The sequence below is a fragment of the Orycteropus afer genome, unplaced genomic scaffold (assembly GCF_000298275.1).
Source record: "Orycteropus afer afer isolate SDZICR_OR568_19922 unplaced genomic scaffold, OryAfe1.0 scaffold00086, whole genome shotgun sequence".
Classification (NCBI taxonomy): Eukaryota; Metazoa; Chordata; class Mammalia; order Tubulidentata; family Orycteropodidae; genus Orycteropus; species Orycteropus afer.
In genome coordinates, this window is record NW_006921673.1 from 1,163,131 (window position 1) to 1,180,518 (window position 17,388).

Here is a 17,388-nt window from a genome sequence, read left to right on the forward strand (position 1 = left end):
CCAACCTTCCTTCCGAGGAGTGGCTGGTCGATTTGAACCTCCAGCCTTCTGGTGAGCAGTCAAGTGCCTTAGGCACTATGCTACCAGAGCTCCTTACAAGATATTAGTATTTGCCTTTTAGACTATCCAAAATCCAAAAGTCTGATTATACGTTTTATTGATGAGGCTAGGAGGAAATGGGCAATCTTGTATATTTCAGATAGGAATCTAATGTGGTAGGAGCTCTATATACGTGTTATACTGCAATAAAAGATTTTATTTAAAAAAAAACTGTAGAGGACAAGTTGAAAGTATATATTTAAATTATAAATGTACCCACTCAATAACAATTCTACCTCTAATAATGTATCCTACTAAGTCCACAATTTATTGCAGCACTGTTTATAAAAACAAAGTCTTGCTCTAGATGACCTTGCATTCATCTCACTTTTGGAGATCTGTTTTTATAGCATTTATTCTTCTAAATTAATGATTATTCCTAACAATGTAAGTGCAAAGAAAAAGATCAGTGGGCTTGAGAGGGTTCAGACTCCCAAAGAGTGTAAATATAGTGTCACTTTCTTATAAAACTTAATTCAAAAGTTTATTCAGGCAGTTGGATCAACAATACCATCACAAATCTGCAAGATAGACCTGCCTTAAGCTAAATTTCATGCTGCAGTGTTAGATAAAATGGCATTAGAGGAAAACATCAATATCCTATATTACTCACTGATCATACAAAGAGGTGTAAAAAACAATTGGAAATAACTCTTAATGTTTCCCAAGAGTTAAAAAAAAAAAAGAGAGAGAGAGTAAAAGGAAGTACATGCTGGCTCACAGCTTATTCAATTCTTTCACCAAGATTGCCAGTAGGCTCTGCACACATGTTGTCACTTAAGCCAGGGTGGAGACCAATTTACTGGGTTTAGTGTATAGGTCATTGTTGGACTGGGAGAGGCAGATCAAAACCACCTTGTGTTTCATGGCCAAGTTAATCTTCTTCCTCTCCGTTGTTTAATTTTTGTTACTCCAGGGTGACTCCGGGATTTATACAGTATTTTGTTCAATTCAGCAGCCACTCTGCTTTGATTGTGCAATCAGGACCCTGCCTTCAATTTTTTTCTGTTGGTAAACTACCTGTCTGGACCAACTGTCTGGCAAACAGATTGAGTCACAATATGCTTTTCTGTAAAGCTGACAACACATCAGCCCACACACAAGTTTACACAGATCAACCAGTCCAGAGAGCTGGCATTATCATGTGATAGTTGTTCCTATTGATCTTGGCTGAAAGCAGAGAATACTGGGATCTGCGTTTCATTGACTATGCAAAGGCATTAAACTGTGTGGATCAGAAGAAATTATGGATAACATTGCAAAGAATGGGAATTCCAGAACATTTAATACTGCTCATGTGGAACCTATACATAGACCAAGAGGCAGTTTTTCAAACAGAACGAGGGGATACAGTGTGGTTTAATAGCAGGAAGGGCGTGTGTCAGAGTTGTATCCTTTCACCATACTTATTCAATCTGTATGCTGAGCAAATAATCTGAGAATCTGACCTAAATGAAGAAGAACGTGGCATCAGGACTAGAGGAAGACTCATTAACAACCTGTGATATACAGATGACACAACCTCGCTTGCTGAAAGCAAAGAGGACTTGAAGCAGTTATTGATGAAAATCAAAGACTACAGCCTTCAGTGTGGATCACATATCAATATAAAGAAAACAAAATTTCTTAAAACTGGACCAATAAGCAACATCATGTTAAACAGAGAAAAGACTGAAGTTGTCAAAGATTTCATCTTACTTGGATCCATGGAAGTGGCAGTTGATATCAGATATTGTATTGCACTGGGCAAATTTATTGCAAAAGACCTCTAAAGTGCTAAAAAACAAAGATGTCACTTTGGGAACTAAGGTGTACCTGACCTAAGCCATGGTATTTTCAATCTTCTCATAGGCATGCAGAAATTGGACAATGAATAAAGAAGACAGGGGAAGAATTGATGCCTTTGGATTATGCTGTTGGTGAAGAATATTTGAATATACCATGGACTGCCAGAAGAATGAACAAATCTGTCTTGGAAGAAGTACAACAAGAATGCTCTTTAGAAGTGAGGATGATAGGGCTTTGTCTCACATACTTTGGACGTGTTATCAGGAGGGACCAGTCCCTGGAGAAGAATATCATGCTTGATAGAGGGCCAGGGAAAAGGGGAAAGACACTCAACGAGATGGTTTGATACAGTGGTTGCAACAATGAGCTCAGACACAGCAATGATTGTGAGGATAGTTACTGGAAGTATTTTGTTCAGTTTTGCATAGGATCACTATAAGTTTGAATGGATTCAATGGTACCTAAAAACAAGTTATTCTTATTTCTTTTTATTTTTTTTAAATTTTTATTGTGATTTGGGTGAAATTTGTTACGAACAAATTCATTTTCCATACAGCAGTTCATACACATTTTGTTTCATGACATTGACTTCAGTCCCCACAATGTAGCAGCTCTCTTCCCACTTCACCCCTGTAGTTACCTCTTCCCTGTGTCCTTTACTGTGCATTCCTGCCCCTGACCTGTTTCCCTGCACAAATACTGACTTTCTGTTCTCCCATTCTTCTTGTTTCTTAGTTTAGCAAGAAATGGTTTAATTTCCCATGGGAGAGTTTAATCCTTGGATGGAAAGTTGCCAAAACCTTGAAAATGAGGGAGTGTCCAGTGGAGGAGATTTAGATTGCTCATTTATCACTGTTGTTTCTGGAAGGATTCAGTGTAAAAATTTAACACCAAGCAATCTGGGGAAGATTTTCACACCTCCCTGAGTGCTGGCTGGGTCTGACTGACTTCCCAAATGAGCATTCACCAGACAAATAGCTGTTTAACAAGCCCAGTGCTGATAGGGAAACAGACTGGAAACTGAATAGCTCATATTTTTTTGAAGTGCAACCGCAAGGGTCAGAAGTTTTGCTCTGTGTTCAATCTAAAATAACTCGTTCAAATTTTAATCTTTAAGTAGAGAATAAATGTGGATCATTATGAAGTTTTGTTCTGACTTCAACTACATGGATTTCATCATTAACTGCTAAGTGCCTAAAACTGGCAACAGAAGAGACCATCACTGAGCCTCCTTTGGTACCATTTCCCTGTGGGCCAGTTGACCACTTGGTGGTTTATTGATTACATTAAAACTCTTCCAACATGGAGAGGGAAGAAATTTGTCTTCTTTGGAATAGACACATATTCTAGATATGAACTGCCTTCTCTGGCGATATGCTTCTGTCTTGTTCCTCATATGGTGAAGTCATTCCATACTATATTGTTTCTGATCCCTCATTTCACAGCCAAAGAAGTGCAGCAATGGGCTCGTGTCCATGGAATTCACTGATATTACCACATACTCCACCATCCAGAAGCTGCTGGCTTAATTAACAGGACAGTAGACTACTGAAGACTCTATTAGGCTGCCAGGTAGAAGAAACAGCCTCAAAGCAGAGGTTCTATCTCCTAGGATGCAGTAGATGCTAGGAGTGGTTCCTCTCTCTATTACTGGTGATAGCCCACTAGCAGAGTTGTTGCTTCCCATCCCTTCAGTTCTGCTAATTGAGAAGTTTTAATTGCCAAAGGAGTGCTTCTACCAGGGAAAACAAGCCGTTTCTATTGAATTGGAAGCTAAGACTGCCAAATACCTACTTTGATTTTCTCATGCCACTAAATCAGTAGACAATTGAAAGCTATAGCAACAACAAACAAAACACAAAGAGAAGGAAGGGAAGAAAAAGAAAGACAAGAGCACTAAGAATCCAGACCTTTCAGGAATAAAGATTTGGGTCACCCCACAAAGTAACTCCTCGGAAGGAAGGTTGGGCAATCCTGCCTCGGAAACCCAAGGAGGAGTCGCTATGAGTCGGGGCCGACTCGATGGCACATAACAACAACAACAACAACAACACAAAGTAAAGAATTATAACCAGCTGAGGTTCTGTCTTTGAACAAAGGCAACATGAAATGGGTAATGGAAGAAGGAATATGGAAGGAGATTATAATTCTATACTTGTGACCAATTATAGAGGTGCAGACTACAGCAGTCATGCCTATTTTCTTCCTCGCTTTTTATGTATCTTATAAATGTGTGTATATTAACTATTTTATTTTTTATTCCTTTTTAAATTTTATACAAGCTTTGTTGGAAGTTAATTTTATAAGTTAATCATTAGGGAGCAGAATATTCGGATAACACTGTGATCAAATTTGAGGAATAGTTATTATAGCCTGTGTCTTAGTATTTTCAGGAAAGGGGTGAGAATGTCTTCCTTTGTATGAAGGCTAGTCAGGAATACAGAATTGTATTTATTGCTATAACTCTAAAAAAAAAAAAAAAGGTTGGAATGGTGTGTATGGAGTAGACAAAGGGGAGAATAACAGCTAATTATTAAGCTTCTTTTATCTCTCTCAACTCTAAGCTCACCCTTTTATCCACTGCATTGTGATGCTAATGTTAAGACTTTTTTCTCTTTTTTTTTAATCCAAACTCACAGCCTTCAAGTCAGATCCTACTCACAGCGACCCCTCCTTGGCTTTTCAAGGTGGTATCACTACGGAGCTCTGGTAGCGTAGTGCCTAAGGCACTTGCCTGCTAACCAGAAGGCTGGCAGTTCAAACCCACCAGCCACTTCTCAGAAGGAAGATGGGGCAATCTGCTTCCCTAGTGATACTGCCCCGGAAACCCAAGGAGGGGTCGCTATGAGTCGGGTCCGACTCCATGGCACATAACAACATCACTAGGGGGCACTAGAGGGATCCTGTGAGGCTGGAGGAGGAAGAGGGGATTAATTACTCTTTCCTGTTTGCTTCCTGAGGACTTCTTAACTTCTTCCTCTTTCTGGAGCCTTATTCTTACTTCTTCACCTTGACAAAATCCAAAATCAAACCCACTGCTATCAAGTGGATTCTGACTCATAGCAACCCTATAGGACAGAGTAGAACTACCCCCATGAAGTGTCTGAGGCTGTAAACCTTAACAGAAACAGACTGCTTCATTTTCTCATGTGGAGCAGCTGGTGGGTTCAAACCACTGATCTTTTGGCCAAATGCTTTAACTACTATACCACCAGAGCTCCTCATTCACCCTGACAATGGCAGTTTATTTCTGCAGCAGCAGTTGAATTCAGGTTGCAGTTTTCACATTTGCAGAACCAGCTTCATTGTGTCCCTCACAGACTCTGGCACCAACTGGCTGTGCCCTTTCCTCGGAGGTCTGATTTTCACTTCCACAGAATCCCTCTTCTGAGCTTCTAAACTTTAATAATTTCGCACTCTTCCTTCTTGTTCCCCTGTACTTCCTGTAATTGTTACCTCCATGCTATCTTAGTGATGTTTCTATTTTCTCTGTCTCTTTTTATTTTAAATTGTGATTTAGGTGAAAGTCTACAGAGCAAATTCATTTTCCATACAACAGTTCATACACATTTTGTTTCATGACATTGATTACGATCTTCGTAATGTAACAACTCTCTTCCCACTTCCTCCCTCTGGTTACCTTTTCCACGTCCTTTTTTTCCTATGCAGTCCTGCTCTCTGAGCTGTCTCCCTGTGCAAATACTGCCTTTCTAATTTCTCATGGGGAGCTCTGGTAGCATAGTGGCTAAGACACTTGCCTGCTAACCAGAGGGCTGGCGGTTCAAACCCACCAGCCACTCCTCAGAAGGAAGGTTGGGCAATCCTACTTCCGTAGTGATACTGCCTCGGAAACCCAAGAAGGGGTCGCTATGAGTCGGGTTTGACTCGACGGCACATAACAACACAACAACAATTTCTCATGGTTGATTGTTCTAAAGAATCTACATAACAGGTGTAAATGTTCACCTTATATGCCTATATATTTGGCTGGAAGTCACAGAAGTGAGTTCAATTCCAGACCCTATGGGTGACTAGGGGCCATGGTCTTGGGTGTTTTCATGTCTCTATCAGACTAGTAAACCTGGTCTTTTTCATGATTTTGAGTTTTGATCCACATTTTAATCCCACTCTTCCCAGGATTTCTTATTTTGACCCCTTTCTGAGTGGTTGTCAGTGGTAGCCGGGCACCATCTAGTTCTTCTGATCTCACTGTCATGTAGGCTGACATGGTCCATTAGTTCCTTGGACTAATTCTTTCCATGTGTCTTTGGTTTTCATCATTCTTCTTTGCTCTGGACAAGGACAGACCAATTGTTGCATCTTAGACAGCTGCTTGCAGCTTTTAAGGCCACAGATGCTACTCACCAGAGTAGGATGCAGAACAATGTTTTTGTGTAGTATGTTATGCCAATTGAGCTTGATGTCCCCTACTACCATGGTCCTGAGCCCACCAGTCCAAGTTTCCTTTTTCTATTACCAACTTAGCAATTCTTTCTAATTGGTGTTAATTTTCTCTGGTGTGAGACTTCCGTTTCCATGCAAGATGGTGCAACAGGGACTGAATTTATCCTTTAACCTGAAACAACTAAAAAGCTCTGGCAAAATATATAATGTATGGTTTTCAGGACACTGGAAGTCAGGTAATGAAGGGCAGTGATCCCCGAGAGAAGGGCAACAGTGGACATGAGCTGTACCCATTGCTGCAGCTTCCTGCTGGAGTTTTCAGGTTGTGGTGCAGGAGGGAGGTCCAGGCAGAGCCTAGGGGTTCTCCTTGAGATGCAGAAATGGAGCTGGGAGTAAGCCAAAAGTGGCTAAAGTATGCAGGGATGAGTACTGGAGAGGAGAGAATCTTTTTTTGGAAAGACACAAAGATGATAAAAATGCAAATGAAATACTTCAAGCAAATATTTGAAAACTGGCATCTGAATAAGGATTTTTGCCTATACCATATAAAGAACTCTTAATGCTCAATAACAATAATCCAATGAAATTGGACAAAAGATTTGAACAGAGGCTTTATCAATGAAAAATTATATATTGCAAATAAGCACTTAATAAACATAAAATATAAATATTCATTAGGGAAACAAATTAAAACTGCAATGAGATACTACAACACACCTATTTGAATGTCTGAATTTTGAAGACTGATCATATCAGTGTTAGGATGTGGATACACTGGCACTCTCATGCACTACTGGTGGGAATGTAAATTGATACAACTACTTGGGGAAAAGTTTGTCAGTTTCTTTAAAAATTAAACATACACCTAACATACAACCCAGTCACTTTACACCCAAGAGAAATGAAAGCATATGGTCACACAAAGACTTGCAAGGGAAGGCTCATAGCATCTTTATTTGTAATAGACAAAAACTAGATACAACCCAAATGTCCATCTACAGGTGAATGGATAAACAAATTGTGGTATATATGCATACTATGGAATATTGCTCTGCAAAAAGGAGGAACGATCTGTTACATTTAACAAAATAGATTAATCTCAAAATAATTATACTGAGTGAAAGAATCCAGACAAAAAAACAGTACATACGGTATGATTTCATTTATGCAACATTCTAGAAAATGAAAACTAGTCTATAATGACAGAAAGCAGATCAATGGCTGCTTGGGGATGGCAAGGGTGTCAGAGGATCTGTAAAGGAATTAGTTTTGGGGGTGTGGTATATTTACAATCTCGATATGTCCCTCAATAAAAGTGTTAAAAGTTGAAAAAATGAAACAAAAACCAGGACGGTGTTAGTATGATGCTGGCAGACAAAACTGTACAAATATTCCCTTTAGCAGCAAACAAAGTTATTTCTCTCCTACTTCTACTGTGTTGGACTGTACTCTCAACAGAGTAGCTTTCATCTTGGGACAACCAATCCCAACTCTAGGTCATAGGGAATACTTGTTAACTTCCTTCTGTGTAGTCCATATGTGTGCAGACAGGAAGGACTAGAGTTCACAGTCATAACCCTGGAATGGAAAAGGAGAGACGGGTGATGGGATTTCCGTTTGGTGAGGGCCAAGAATGAAGGAGACAGGAAGAGCCTACACTGGTTGAATCCAAAGATTATTGGCCATTTTATCACCCTATTATCATATAAGGGAAGGAATGAAAACATAAATGTGCACATTTACATACAGTTGAAAAAAGGGTAAGTGCATTTAGTCTAGGGTCAGTCAGCAACAGAGTAAGTAACATTCTGAACACAAAATTGGAGCTTTCTGGATACTGGAGAAGGCATGCTACCATGGCTGAAAAATATGTGTCGTGGCAGGGCAGAAGGATGTGACCTTCCTTGTTTGGCAGGCTCTCTCCCTTCCCTGTATCAGAAGTCTTTGTGTAATCAAGGTCATTTCCAGAAAGAACACTGAAAGTGAGACTTTCTGGTAGAATTAAAGACTTAAGAACAGGTTGTGTAGTTCACCAAGGCCCATTGAGGTAGTGACTTTGCCTGTGGGAAGCAAGGGCCCCCTTCTCCTCCTATTTTTCATTACTATACTGAGATAGTATAGTATAGTATATATTGGGATTATTCATAGGGTGGATAGTGTGCATATAAATTGGTTAAATCATAAAGTTTTCTTAAGTGGCCACTGAGTTAGGTTTTCACTTTTTCAAAGTAGAAAAGGCTTGATATCTGCACAGAACTAAGAAGTAATGGAAATTCAGTGGCCAAAGATGCTTCACTTAATGAATGACTGGTTTTGCATTATTAGTATGGGCAGGTTTACAAGAAGAGCATTAGAGAAGTATTATTTTAGTAGGGACTTTTTTTTTTTTTTTTAAGAGAATCAGGTTATGACCCCAAATGATGGCATTAACTATTATTGATTTGTAGAATTTTAACTTAAAAAAATGCTTACAAGAGCAAAATCACCAGAGATATTTATATATGTGCGTGTCCGTGTCCTTTAGCTCACCAGACACAAACACATAACCTGGGAGAGCACCACCTGAGTTTTGCCATGATCAGGACACATAAATCAAAATAACAACATACAAGATGATTCACAATTAAATCAAGTTTTTTTTAATCCCGAATCCATGAATTTATGCATAAAAATAGGATGAGTGGTGCAACGTAAGGAAAAGGCACCATAAATATGTCTGCTTTAGTTTTAAAGAATTGAAAAGTGAATGACATTCTTTGAAAATATGTTTCTAGATAGCTACATCATTTAACCATTCTACTATCCAATATTTAGATTCTCTAATAGATGGGGCAATCTACTACCATAGTGATACTGCCTTGGAAACCCAAGCAGGGGTCGCTATGAGTTGGGTCTGACTCGACAGCACATAACAACAACACAATACTTTGTTTTCATAAAGTCTCAAAGATAATTGGTTTTGGTATTTGGTACATACACTATATATGCCAAATATATTTAATACCAAAGATAACTATATAAATCTTTGGCCATATGTCTGATTATTGTTTTAGGATAAATGGCTAGTGGCAGATTACTATTCAGTGAAATTTGAACTTTTTAAAGGCTTTTTGTACAGTTGTGAAATTTGCTCTCCAGAGGTGGCTGACCTCTCTTGAATCTCTAATGGGCTTTAATATAAAGCATTGACAGAGAACTTTTACAAAATTTGAATGCCAGACATGACAACATTTTACAAAAATGAATACGGCACCTGTTAGGAGACTATACTACTTTGCCAGACATGGTTATGTGCTTAGAGACATTACTTTCAACCTAATCAATAAAATAGGGCAAAACGGCCAAATATCTTGCCTAAGGTCATATGGCTTGTAAAACAAGGACCCAAGAATCAAACATTGCCTTCTGATTTCAAAATTCATTTTCTTTTCATCATACTATTCTAACCCAAGAGCCTAAATTATTTTTGAGATTTGAAACGAATATACGGAAGGAAAGAAATATTAAGTGAGCTGGAAGTGGTAGAGAGCAGATGGACCATTAAAAAGCATATTAAGTCTTAGTTAAAAGAAGCACAAACTGACAAAACAGTGTTAGAAGGGCATTTTAACCAACGAGCATTTATTAAAAGCCAGTGGTGCACCAGGCACAGTTCTTGCCCAGTAGGCTAACAAATAAAAATGATGTAACCAACTCACTTATTAGCTTATTTGATTAAACAAAATACATTTCATAGAAATGATTATAAAATGCATTACAGATAGAAAAGAGAGTATCTTTTTATACTTAATAGATTTTATGGTATCCTAAATAATTATTAATAAAAACCAGCCAACCTATATTATAAATAGAAGTTAGCAAACACCAGTTATTTATTTTAGGCAGCAAAGGAGAAAAACATACTACCTACCATTGTGCTGAAATGGATTTCAGCATTCAATAAAGCATCCTGTTTTAAAACTGATAACACAGTCTACCTATAATCTTAAAAAAATTCAATGTTTTTCATCCTTTATTAAATCACTATTATACTTTTTGGTTTAAAGATTAGTTTTGGTTTCAACCTAAGTTTAATTTAGTACTTCAGTCCCATGCTTCACAGATTTCTCACCTGGGGTGTGTGAGAATCACTCCAATTAGGCATTAGTCAGAGTTCTAAGACAAAATAAAACATAAATGGGATAGTTTAATTCAGTGATATTCTTGTCAATACTGAATGGAGAAGTTAAGATACACAGATGATTTAAACCAGAAAATAACAGCAGGAGAGGAAAAAAAAAGTGGAGGTTATTTGTTTGAATCCAGCCTGCCCATCAGAGTCACTTATTGCTTTTTCTGGAGAGTCATGGCTACTTCTTTAAAGGAGCTTATTAGGTGCACAGGTACAGGACATACTCCTTAGTCTGAAGGAGAGTTATGAGGGGGAGAAAGGAGAGAAAAGAAGCTGGCAAAGACTGAAAAGGCATGGCGTGGAGTGTGTTTGCTTACACCTTCTCAATTATTGCTGAAGTGTAATCACACAAGAGAGAGTCAGTCCACTGGGACCTTTCTGGAGACTTTCAGAAAACTGCTTTGTTCAAGTGGCAGAAGTGATAACATCTTCAGAGAGTCAAGGTCAACATTTATTGCACAGGAACCAAGATTATTTTCCTTCCTCCCTTTTCTTGAGCTTAAGCCCTCCCAGCACGAATGTGGCTTTGGATTCCTGTCCATGAGCTCCTCCGACCAGCAGGGGGCTCTCCACCAGAACACCTCAGGCAGCACCTTCTTCAAACGGAAGTGTGAGGTATTATGTTGGCCCAAGCAACCAGGTCAGTCAGTCCCCATTCTCAAGCAGCTTTTGTAAGTTGTTTTGTATCTTGAATAATAAAAGAGAAGCTCCTATTATTAAATAAGATGGGGCACTTTAAGGGCATATTTGCTATGGACAATACAATGCTTGTGATTAATCTATTCTGCCTTGAATAAAAAGCTACCAAACCCACTGCCATCAAGTCAATTCCAACTCATAATAAGTAGAACTGCCCCATAGGGTTTCCAAGGCTGTACATATTTTTGGAAGCAGACAGCCATATCTTTCTCCCTTGGGAAAAGCTACATGTCAGTTAATTTTAGATGAGGCAGATAAATGTTTTTAAATGGAACAGAACTCTAGTTGATAATCCATTTTAAAATGAGAAAAAATAGGATTAAAAAAAGGGCGGGTTGCACAGAGATGAAAATGTCAGTAAAGATTTGAAAGAAATGAGACTGAAGAAAAAGAACGAAGTATTAGCTTTGCATCAAGTATGATGCAAATCCACTCTGAGATAATGTGAAATTCCTCTTTACAGTGCCCATTCAATGATTTTAATCAAACACCATATAATAATGTCTAACACTGCTATGAGACATCATACATTTTTCTATAAGACTCTGAAATTCACAGGGATAGGGATCACACCATATCTTCAGATGTCAAGAATATAGTCCATTGTTGGGCATTTAAAATGTGCTCAGTAAATGTTTGCTGAATAAATAAACTTCAAAGAATTCAGAGCAAGGAATTCTCAGCAACTAGTATCGTTATTCATCACCTATCTGTCAGTTTGTTGAATTGTGATGGCTTACATGTTGCTGTGATGCTGGAAGCTATGTCACTGGTGATACCAGTAAGGTCACCCATGGTGGACAGATTTCAGAGAAACTTCCAGATTAAAACAGTTTAGGAAAAAAGGCCTGGTGATCTACTTCCAAAAATTAGCCAATGAAAGCCTTATGGATCACGACAAAACACTTTCCGACTAGCTTGTTTTGGACACGTCATCAGAAGGGAGCAATTGCTGGAAAAGGACATTGTGTTTGATTATGCGTGTAGCCCCAAAGGGCAAGGGAGATTAGTTGTATGTCAACTTGGCTGGGCTTGGTTGAGTGGCTTGGCAGCCGGTGGTAGTTATTCCCCATGAAGAGACTGGCAATCAACTGTATGGTAGGATCTACCACAAGCAGCTGAGTAGCTGCCTTAGGGATGTGGTCTGCTTCCTGTATATAAACAGCAGCTTTGGGAACGGTCTCTAGCTTATGGCATGCTTGAACCCTCCACATAGTCAAGTCGTTGTTCAGCAGCCTGCCAGGCTCTGCCGATCTTGGGACTTTTAATGGACTTGAATTAATGGCCTGCTGTGTGGTTTGGGACTGTGCCTTATTACTTGTCAACCTTGGGCTTGTCAATTTCAGTAGCCAGCAGCTGTCTGAGTAATGAAAAGCCTCTAGCTCCAGTGGGCTGGGAGCAGGAGGCAGAGCTGAAGCCAAGGTTGAGGGGCTTTCACCCAAGTCCCTAGAGCTTGGGTGAATTCGGACTTAAAGCCTCCAAACTGTAAGAGAATAAACTCCTGTTTGTTGAAGCCATCGCATTTGTGGTAAATTCTTGTCAGAGTGACACTAGGTAACCAGAAAAGACACATCATCGGAAGGAAGCAATTGCTAGAAAAGGACATTGTGTTTGGTTAAGTGTATAGCCCATGAGGGCAAGGGAGACCTCAGTGAGCGGACTGGAACTAGCCATAATGATGGACTCAAACATGTCAAAGATTGGGAGAATGATGCAGGGCTGGGCAACATTTCTTTTATTGTATATAAGGGTGCCATGAATTGGAATTGACTCTGTGTCTGTCTGTCTATCTGTCCATCCATCCATCTAATATTGTGATGGAAGTAGGCAATCCCTTGAATGCTAAAGAAAGGAAATATATTCTTCTTTGGTAGGAACAATCTGTAATGCCCTACAAATATACACAAGGCCAATGACAAGGAAGGGAATTTAATATACACATGCCAGGCCCTTCATGCATGTTTACTCTAACCACACACCATCACTGACAAGCAGGATTTGTACATAAAACTAAGGGCCAGACAGACTAAGTAACACTACCAGTTACACAGGTAATAAATGGCAGAGTAGGGATATGAACAAGTGTCTGACTCCAAAGTGTGTGCTCTTTAACTAAGCTGCTCCAACTAATGCCATCAGCAGCACTAAGAAAGCAATTCTTTACTTCTTCACCCAGCAGGGGCACTGAGCCTACTTCTCCTATATTTCCACTTCATGTCTTCCCTACCCATTCCTCAGGACCAAGGAAAACTAGAAAAACAGTTGTGGAAAGTAGAAAAGAAATGAAACAGAGGACTACTACCCACAATACGTAACACTCACCTACAAAGACAAAACAAAAAAACAAAACAAAACCCAAAGTAGAACAAAGGTTACAAATAGGCACCTTATAGAAGAAAACCCAAATGACCAATAAATATATGAAAAGATACTCAGTGTCCGTAAAAATGAGGACAATGCAAATAAAAACATAATGACATATTCTCACACTATCGGTTGGGTAGTAGGCAATTTGAATGAAGTAGGATAGTGCCAGTGGAAGTAGAATATTGAGGAGACATTTGAAGGTCAGACTTCATAGGATTTGCCAACTAATTTTTCAATGAGTGGCGAGTGAAAAAGAAGGAGGTGCTAAAAATTATTCTTAGATTTCCAAGGATGACTAAAGGGCAATGATGCCATGAATAGAAACAGGGAAGTTATAAGCAGGGAAAGATCATGAGGTTTAGACATGACCACTCCCTGAAGGAGAGCAGAAATGAATTGCTGATATTGAGTAATAGCAGCTGAGACATGTCTCAAAGTTTTCCACAGCAGCTGCTATTTCACTACCACGCTCTGCTGCATTATTGCCAGAGTGCCCCTGAGAAGGGAATAGGCCAATAAAAAAAAAAACATGAGTATGGCCTGGTGATTGTTTTTGTACTTAGATTTTTGAGCAATATGTGCAACTTACAACTTTTTAGGATTTCAGCAGATTCTTTGACTCCAAGTCTACTCTTTAACAGATTCTGCTTTGGGACAAAGGTGGTCTCCACTGGTACTACAAGCTTTTCTTGCTGAACAGCCGGGCTCTATCTAAAACTGCACAAGACTTGGCCAGCTGTCTGCCTGTTGTGAACAAGCATTTTGTTTTCTGTTCCCTAATTATAGTAGGTGATGTCCTGGCTAGGCCTGGTTGGGGAGTAAGAAATGCAGAAGGTGCCAGGATTCCATGTGCTTCCAACCCAAAGGATACTATTTGTGTGTCAGATTGGACAGATTTAAAAACTAATACCATCCCATTCTCTAGGCTAGCATGAAACCCAAACATTTATAAGTATTTCATATTTTAAAAAAAGATATTTATCTTCATCAGAAGGCTGGTGGATCAAACCACCAGCCACTCCTCAGAAGGAAGATGGGGCAATCTACTTCCATAGTGATACTGCCTTGGAAACCCAAGGAAGGGTCACTATGAGTTGGGTCTGACTTGATGGCAGTGAGTTAGTGAGTTATCTTCAATTCTTAGACCTTAACGTTAAAAAAAAAAAAAAAAAAAGAAAAGAAAGAAAATCCTAGTAATTAACCCATACCATCTCTAGGTTGATTTTGTGTTTAACATAGAAAAAATTTCCAACCTTGCCTACAGATGCCATGCTTCAATATGAATTCCTTCATGACTTGGTTTAGAAAAGAAGTTTAGAAACTCCTTGGTATTCAATATTTCAGTTGGTACATGCCAAATAACATTTAATGAAGCAAAACAAAGCTAACTTTACTCATTTGTATTTCATGTTTCTTCCAAAGTAAGTATCATTGCATTACAATGTTCTGACTCATGGCAACCTCATGTGTTAGGGCAAAACTGCAACATAAGATTTTCTAATGGCTGATTTCTTGGAAGCAGGTAACCAGGTCTCTTGATTATCCATGGGTGGACTCAAACCTCAAGCTTTTTGGTTAGCAGCTGAGAGCATTAACAATTTACACCACGCAGGGCTTGCACTATAATGTAAAGCTACCAAATACTGGGCATTAATGGTTGCTGTTCCAATTGAACCTGTGATTCACTAAACCTTGCTTTAAGGATTAGGGCAAAAACAAAGTAGTTGTCAGATAGGAAAGGAAAGACATGCTGAAAGGAGAAGAAAATAAGAAATGTTAACTAGGTTCAACTTTTGGGACATTTCTGGATTGCCTATCTTCTTCTCTTCTTTGACTCTCCAGCTGACTTCTAAAAATGGCACAAGTGTACAGGTTTCTCACGTTGCGCTGTAGTAAGATATTGTAGAGGTAAAGGTGCATTGGTGAGCTTATTAACAAGGCCTATGACTGGATTCTGAGAAGCAGTGAATCAGAGGGCTTCCAAGTACAACTCTGGAGTCAGACTTGGTTCAAATTCCCAGTCCAACTTCCTAGGTGTGTCACTGTGAGCGCGTTAAATTTGAAACTTTGATTTTTTGTCTACCAGATAGGGACAATTATACCTGCCTCCTATGGTTACAATCAGGATTGAATGCAATTTTTCATGTATGGTAAAAATCAGCTTGTGTTAGTTAAAGCTGTCATCTCTGGTCGGAGTCAGTGGTCTCTGGTCCACTCTTTCCTGTCTCCCAACAGGAAGCCCTAGTGGCTGTCTGCCATAGGGCACTAGTACAGAGAATTCTTTCTAACCAAGAAAGAAAAACAAGAGACCAATAAGACCAGGTATTTCAAGGAAAATGAGATTAAAACCTATTTCTTTGTGTAAATAAAAAATATTTTTCTAAATTTACTGTAAGTGGTAGAATTCTTGCCTTCCTTGAGGGAAACCTGGGTTTGATTCCCAGCCAATGCACTTCAAATTCAGCCGCCAGCTGTCTGTCAGTGGAGGCCTGTGTGTTGCTGTGAGGAACAGGTTTCAGCAGAGCTTCCATTCTAAAACAGACTAGGAGGAAAGCCTTGGCAATCTATTTCCAAAAATCAGCCAAAAAAAACCTTATGGATCACAAGGGTCCAATCCTATTGTGCATGGATTGCCATGAATCAGAGGTCAACTTGATGGCAGCTGAAAAAACAACATATTTACTATGCAATCCCCTTGCCTGGGCATTTAGGTTGCCGCCTGCACACCAAAAGTGTTTGAGCATGCAGCCCCTGATTTAGGGTGACTGTTAGACATTACTGCTATTGTTTCCATACACAGAAAAGACATCAGTCACCTTTTCCAATTTCATTATGTTAGCTGTAAGCTCTTGGCAAAGGACCTCCACGTTTAATTGTACTTGTGATCCCAAGCCGGACGGTGCTGTCTGTCTGTAAGAACAAAGAGAGAAATTATTATGGGCAGGGATGGCAAAGGAAGAAGTGGAATGAACACATTTTAAATTTATTTGAACAGAAAGCTAGTTTATAAAAGACAGTAAACAGTTCACTTAACACCAGAAAGGCATTGCAGTAATCTACACACTCCAGATTTAGGGTACAAGCTCTCAAGAGCCAGATGGAAACCCCTTAGGCTATTTTTATTTAAGTGGCCATGTTGATGGCTGGGTTTCCAAATAAAAAAATCACACATTTTCAAGCACACAGTTTCTTAGATTCCTTTTATTAACCCCTACCATCCTCTCTCTTCCCACCACAGCATACATTACTGCTTTGCTCTGTCTCTCCAGACTTTTTCATAGGAGAAAGAGCCATTTACACTAAAACTTTCAGAATGCTCAGGAATGTCTTTATTTAATTAATCAATATTCAATTGAGTGTGAGAGTTTTATAGTTTTTCTGTGAGAAATGCCCTACAAATGTAATTGCCTTTGTCTCATAGCCTCACTGATGTAATCATTATTTACTTTGGCATGGACTTTTCCTCTGGGATCCACTGAGATCCTGTGCCAACTAAAACTGAAGGAAATCTGGAGGTGTGTGTATGTTTTCCTGGAGAGATAGTCTAAAGTTGTTCACAAGAGTTTCATGTGACGTTTAAGAACCATGGATCCGTATCTTCTCTGTATTTCTTAGTTGTAATTTAATTTTAGCTGTTAAGTTTTTTAATGGCAGTAATGGGACTAATTTACTTTACATAGGTTCATTTTTGGGATACAGGCACTTGGTAAACTGTAGATGATTATCTAAATTTGAAGAAAGCAATCAGAATGTTTTCTATTTACTGTTGTTGTTGTTTGCCGTCGAGTCGGCCCCGACTCATAGCGACCCCTCCTTGGGTTTCTGAGGCAGTTATCACTACGGAAGTAGGATTGCCCAAC

General features: G+C 39.2%; 1 protein-coding gene across 1 annotated transcript in view; it reads right to left on the reverse strand.

Moving 5' to 3' along the window:
• Positions 1-11,107: 11,107 nt before the first annotated feature.
• The window catches only part of GRAMD2B (GRAM domain containing 2B), a 158,287-nt gene continuing 152,006 nt past the window's right edge, over positions 11,108-17,388 (reverse strand). The window contains exons 13-14 of the mRNA XM_007942217.2: positions 16,345-16,438; positions 11,108-11,149 (exon numbers count right to left, since the gene is read on the reverse strand). Coding sequence (XP_007940408.1) covers positions 11,108-11,149; positions 16,345-16,438 — 136 coding nt within the window. The remainder of the gene's footprint in view (positions 11,150-16,344; positions 16,439-17,388) is intronic.